Raw genomic sequence first — 6,000 nt, 5'->3', positions numbered from 1 at the left:
TATTTCCACACCGCACAGAGTCTCGGATTCCTGGGGATTAACACTTCCACTTGTGCTACTCAGAGCTGACACCTCATTCTCGTGTACTCAAAGTTCAGCAGAATCACAAACCTGAACCAGAATAATCTTTATTTCTGAATCCTGCTGGTATCAATAATTGAACAAGGTCACCTCCAGCCTTGGAAGCGCTCGGGCTGGAGGGGGAGGGAAGTGTGCCCGACTCAGTGTCCAACTCGGGGACTCACCATCCTCCTGCAGGGGAGCAGGAACAGCCCGGGAATGAGGGGAGGGGATGTGCCATGGGGGATTCATTCCCGATGGATCCAGGCGGGGCTGTACCCTGGGGGGTCAATCCCGATGGATCCAGGCGGGGCTGTGTCCCTGGGGGGTTCAATCCCGATAGATCCAGGTTGGGCTGTGCCCTGGGGGGTTCATTCCCGATGGATCCAGCCTGGGCTGTGTCCCTGGGGGGTTCATTCCCGACGGATCCAGCCGGGGGTGTGCCCTGGGGGGTTCATTCCCGATGGATCCAGGCTGGGCTGTCCGGGAGTCCCGGACCTGCCCCGCGGCCGTTCGGCCGCCAGGGGGCGCCACTCCCGTCTCGCCCGCGAGCACCGCGCGCGAAACCGAACAAGCCCCGCCCCCTTCACCCGCCTCGCTCGCCGATTGGCGGAGCGCGCCGTCGATCCTAGCGACGCCCCGCCCTCCCGGCGCTTGATTGGCATCCGCGCTCCGCCGCGCTCGAGCCGCACCCTCCCTCCACCCTAGCTCTCTCCCTGCAGAGCGATTGGCTGTCGCGACTGTCAATCACGGATTAGCCCCATCCCGGCCATTGATCCCGCCTCCCGAGCGTGAGTCGCGCGATGATTGGTGCGTCGAGCTGTCAATCAGCGGCGCGCCCCGCCCCCTGGCGCCCAGGTAGCCCGGAAGATGGCGGCGGTGGCGGCGGCCGGCGGGGCTCGGGCTCTGTGAGGGGAGCGGCGGCGGGGCCGATGCCGCGGGGCCGGGGGGCGGCCGCTGCTGCCGCGGGGGCTCCCCGGAGGCGCTGAGAACCTCGAGCCCCTCGTTCGGCGCCGGGCCTCGGGCCGGCAGCGGAGGGCTATGCGGCAGCGCGGGGGGCTCGGCGGGGCCGCCGGGCGGCGGGGGGGCGGCGGCCCTCGGGCCCCGGGACCGCGACCCCCGCTCGGGCCCGTCCTGCTGCTGCTGGGGCTGCTGGCGGGGAGCGCCGGGCGGCTCCGCTGCCGCCGGCAGGTGCAGGTGAGGCGCGGGGGGAGCGGCGCTCGGGGCGGTGTCGCGGCGGGGCCCGGGAGCGGCGGCACTGCGGGTGTGCGGCCCCCGGCCCTCCCTCCTGCTCTCCCTCCCTCCCTCCCCGGGCTGCGGGCACGGCCCCGCCGGAGCGTCGGGAAGGGCACGGCGGGCGGAGGGGGCTCCCGCGCTGTAGGTCACGGCACGGAGCGATGTTCCCGGGCTGTGGGTCGCTCGCAGCCCCGGGGCTGAGCGGCGGGCTCTCTCTCTGGGTGCTCAGCCCAGCCGTGCTCCTGCAGCGCTGCCGTTCCCACCCGTGCAGACCTCGGCGGGGCTTTTCTTTTCCTGGTCTTCGCCTGTGAATCACCGGGACTCCCGTTCCTGGGTGGAGGCTCTCCGGGGCAGACGGCGCTTCCCTGTTTTCCGGTCAGATTAGTCGGATTCTCCCCCCCCCCCCCGGCCCGGCCTCTCTAAATAGTCATGAGTTCATATTTATTTCTTTCGTCCGTTAGGTAACGCGAACTTCCTTCTCTTGCCTTGCTTATTTTCCTGTTTGCCTTAAAAGCACAAACTAAACAATATGTCCTCTCAGTCGCAGGAGTGGCTGCTCAGAGGTTTATTGGGACTCACAGGTACCGACTAAGTGTTTGATTCATATTTTTTTGTCGGTATTTCGTTGGGACTTGCCAAGAGAACCTTGTGTTGAGGCTGAATTTTGTTCGGTTTGCCTTGGTTTGAGTGTGTGCTGAGATTGCCTTTGTAGCCATGAGGAGCTGTACAGCTGGAATACACAAGATGTTCAGGGAGGAGCAGCAGCAGTGGGGAGGGAGAGATATGAAGCACAGAGATTAGGTAATTTGGCTGCTATTCCATAGAAAGTATCAAAACTGGGAGGGGAACCCCTGCTTCCATTATTTTTGGACCTCTGCCTCTTTCCTATTTTTTTAATTCCCGGAACATTTCGGAATTGTTCATAAATCCCTCCCTCCATCAGTCTTCTTCGAGGTCCTTCTTACTTTCTACAAAAGGAAACTTAGGAAAAAGAGAAAACTGTCCCTGAAATCTGTATTTCCTTTGAGACTGAATTATAGGCTTTTTCATTTATGAAATACTCGAGGTTTGTCCAGATAATATGAACTCATCATTTGGCTGTGAGGTAAGACAGCAGAATCAGTTCGGGGGGGACACACACACACTTTTCTGCCTTTTTTGGGGTCTTACTTTTCCTGAAATGTAATTAATTTTTCTATTTAAAGGTAGATGTCAAAGTGTTCTCTGCATTTTTTCTTTTTTTTTTTTGAAGTTTAGCAAACTGTCCAAATCCTGTCATGGAAAACCCAGGGAACTCCAGGAAATGAAACAGTTACTGTGCCCATATATTGTATCTTTGCCCATATAGTGAGAAACAATGTATCTGGATCCCTTTATGGGTGGATCTTTAGTACTGAGGGTTTAAGGCCCCTATGGGAACCTTTTCTGGTTTCACTGGCATCACTTGTGCTGGGCAGATTTGCTCCTGAGTGAAATAATGTTGCAGGTGGTTTGCATGCAGCAGATTCTTAGTCTGCAATGTGTCCTGCATCATTCCCTGTAGCAGTAGCAGGAACCACCTGGAAAGCTGCAAGGACTTTGGTTTTCCCTCTGCCTTGGAATTGCTTCCCAGTGGATGACAACGAAACTTTTGTCTTGAACCTTCTCTGTCATTCCAGGCAAATTTTACAGCCTGTCTGAAGACAAACCTGTGACTTTATTTTGCAGGGTTGAGTCATGAGCTGTGTTCAAAACCAATCCAGCCACGTTGTGACTGTCCCTGTCCTGTCCCATGACAGGTTGCTTTGGTTCCCTGTGTTGGGACTGCCTGTGCTGGGCTCCACTCTGGGCCTTGGCAGTCCCTTGCTCTGATCCATAGGAGTTGTAAACTTGGGAAGAATGTCATGGCCTTTTCATAAAATGGTTAGTAACTGGTTTCAGAATTATTTCAGGATCCCACAGCTCTTCACCTAACAAGAATGGTTGCTTCTTTGACAATGGAGAAACATTTTTTATGTGTGTCACCCCGAGCTTGTTATAGGAAGAAATATCCACAGAAAAAGGAGGGAGGTGCCTGTAGTTGTACTGAACTTTGCAGACTATTTCATGGAATGTAACTCCTCTTCTGGGGAGGAAGCTGGAATGCCAAAAGTGGCTGGATTCCTTGTGCAAAAGTGCTCCAATTTGTGGAAGTGCTGTGGAAGGTTGCCAGGCTGGGGAACTGTCTGGTTCCCAGGGCCTCGATGAGGATGAACGGTGCCACTGTTCACGTGTGGCTTTGTGGTGTTTGCAGATGAAGGCATGCACTGATGATGTGTTCTATGTTCCTCTTGCATTTTTGATAGTATAGTTCTAAACTAATTAGCAGGGGTTTTTTTATCCAATAAAAAGGAGAGGAGGAAAAGGAAATCAGGCTTTAACTTTGTAGGGTTCATAGCAGTTATTGCAGCAAATACAAAACCCAAGATACTGAAGATGCACCTGGCTGAAAATACTTTGGCCAACTTAGATTTAATTTATTCAGTGAGTGGAAAAGGATACTGATACGTCCTGTGATAGTCCTGAATTTAAGGTTTCACTTTCTTCTGGAGGTGAGAGCTGGGGCAGGCGTGCTGGGAAGGTGTTTGCAGACTGAAGTGCCAGAGTTGTCCTGAGCATGAGGAGTGTTGGTGACTTGACCCCAATGCATCAGGCTCAGGTGACCTGCACTGCTCGTGCTGTGTGGCTGAGGTGAGGGCATTGGGGCACTGCTCTTCTGCAGCAGGATTTAGCAGCCAAACATAGTGCATCACAAACTGCCAGGGCTGCTTTACTGTGCTAAAGCTTTGCATTTACATTCAGGCTCTCAGTTCTCCTGACTTGGATTTCCATACTTGACCTTAATTCGGCTGCTTCTCCAAGAAAGCTGAGCATCTGAATCGAGGGGGGGTGTGTAATACCAGGCAAAGTGTTTTCATCATCTCTGTGCTCTGTGAAGCTTTTTGCAAATACAAAGTAGCAGAGACTCAGAAATACTTTTATTATCCTGTAAAACTTGAATAGGTGGCAGCATTTCTGACAGGTGTGTTCAGCTTCACACTTGCAAGGAAGTATGGTTTCTGTTCAGCTGAACTGAGCAGCTGGACTTGGTGCTGACATGATTTCTTCCTGAGAACCTCAGGTTTGGGACTCAAGGGCCCAGTTGGATGTCATAGCAGGGAGTCACTGCTGATGGACTTGGTTGTGTAGAATCTGGGAAAAGATGCTTGGATGCAGTTTGATGCAGAGACTTCAATCTGAAGTATCTAGGTGTTCGTGCAGCTGTATCTGGTGTAGTCAGCTGACCACTGTTCACACTTTGAGATTAAGTCACTTTTTTTTAATTATTATTATTTGTTAGAATGAGTTCTGTAGCACATAAATACTCCTGGGAAAATTGTTGCTTTTGAGTTGCTTTGGCTCGATGCTTCACTTGGCATTCTGTCAGACTGGAGCCAATTGCAGTTCTGGCCTGTGGTTTGGGACAGTGTAGAATGTCTGTGATGCTTGCACACAACAAGAAAAGCTGATTTTCTAAGTATATGCAAGTCAGTGACTTGGATCACTTGAAGTTAAGAAAAATCTTGACAAGAAAGATGGGGTTTGATTGTGGTCTGTGTTTCTTGGGAGTGGCCTGTCCTTCTTCCCCCTTTCAAGCACTGGGCTCATTTGCTTCTCCCTGTATTTCTTTTTCTAGCTTGTGTCCCAGGCACCTCATAATTGTGGAGCCAGAGCTGGGAAGGTGCCTTTTATCTTTTGTTTCTATCTGTGAGTTTGAGGTAAGAAGCCACCCCTGCCTTAGCCCTGCAGGGATGTTCCACTCCAGGCTTTGTTCACAGGCTTGGTTTGCTCTCTCTGCCTGTGGCTGTGAAGTGTCTGGACTTCACTACAACTAAAGCAGTCCTCAAAGGAGGGGGTCGCTTTCTGAAGTTGTTTCTCATGTCTTGAACGCTTGGGTGTATTTAATCATTCCTCAGATACCACTGCAGCACATTAAGATAGTGCTGATCAGGGCCAGTCTAAAGGTTTGTTGTCACAGCATCAGGTGCCTAATGGCTTGAAAGGGCCCATTAGCAGATGCTGGTTATGCCCTGTATAAAAAAAAAAAAAGAGAAGTTTGTGTTCCATAGTGAGATCCAGCAATCTGGATAGGCAGATTTGCTTGGGAGTGGTTTTTCTGGACATTTGCTATGGTCTGGTTTCAGTCTCTATCCATGTGTGTTTCAGCTGTGCAGGATAAAGAGACCCTCAGTCAGTGTAATACCAGAGCTGTGAAAATCAGTCCTGTTTCAGTCCTGAGGCAGCAGTTCTGCAGCAGAAGGGCAGCACAGGGAGTGCTGGAGTCTCCCTTGGATTGTATTTTGGGTCTGCCTTTCTGTTTGGTCTGTGCATCTGGTACTGCAGTTTGATACAGTTCTGGATACAATTTGCAATGCCTTCCATGCTTTTCTTACTCTCTGTGAGCTCTTTGTTTTCACTGTAATGCAGTTACAAAAGGTCTTGAGCAACGTTTAGATACTCGAAACATTTTGTGGACTCTTATAATCAGAAATGTCCCAAGTGTGTCAGGACAGCCTGTCAGCCTGCACGTGTGCTCTGGGCACAGCCCACAGCAGGCTGTTTGTTGTACCCCAGAGAGCTCAGGCAAGGGGATGGTGTGAAGCTTGTTATGTCAGGGAATTGTCTTCTGAGGGATTTCCAATCTGA

The 6,000-nt window shown here is 52.0% G+C and overlaps 1 protein-coding gene across 1 annotated transcript in view; it reads left to right on the top strand.

Moving 5' to 3' along the window:
* The first annotated feature begins 863 nt into the window (after positions 1-863).
* Positions 864-6,000, top strand: part of LMTK2 (lemur tyrosine kinase 2) — a 40,245-nt gene continuing 35,108 nt past the window's right edge. The window contains exons 1-2 of the mRNA XM_050317784.1: positions 864-870; positions 1,060-1,257. Coding sequence (XP_050173741.1) covers positions 864-870; positions 1,060-1,257 — 205 coding nt within the window. The remainder of the gene's footprint in view (positions 871-1,059; positions 1,258-6,000) is intronic.

Source organism: Myiozetetes cayanensis, unplaced genomic scaffold, assembly GCF_022539395.1.
Source record: "Myiozetetes cayanensis isolate MyiCay16 unplaced genomic scaffold, myiCay2020 scf20-37, whole genome shotgun sequence".
Classification (NCBI taxonomy): domain Eukaryota; kingdom Metazoa; phylum Chordata; class Aves; order Passeriformes; family Tyrannidae; genus Myiozetetes; species Myiozetetes cayanensis.
The sequence above is the reverse complement of the archived record's forward strand: the minus strand, read 5'-3'. Positions and strand labels throughout refer to the sequence as shown.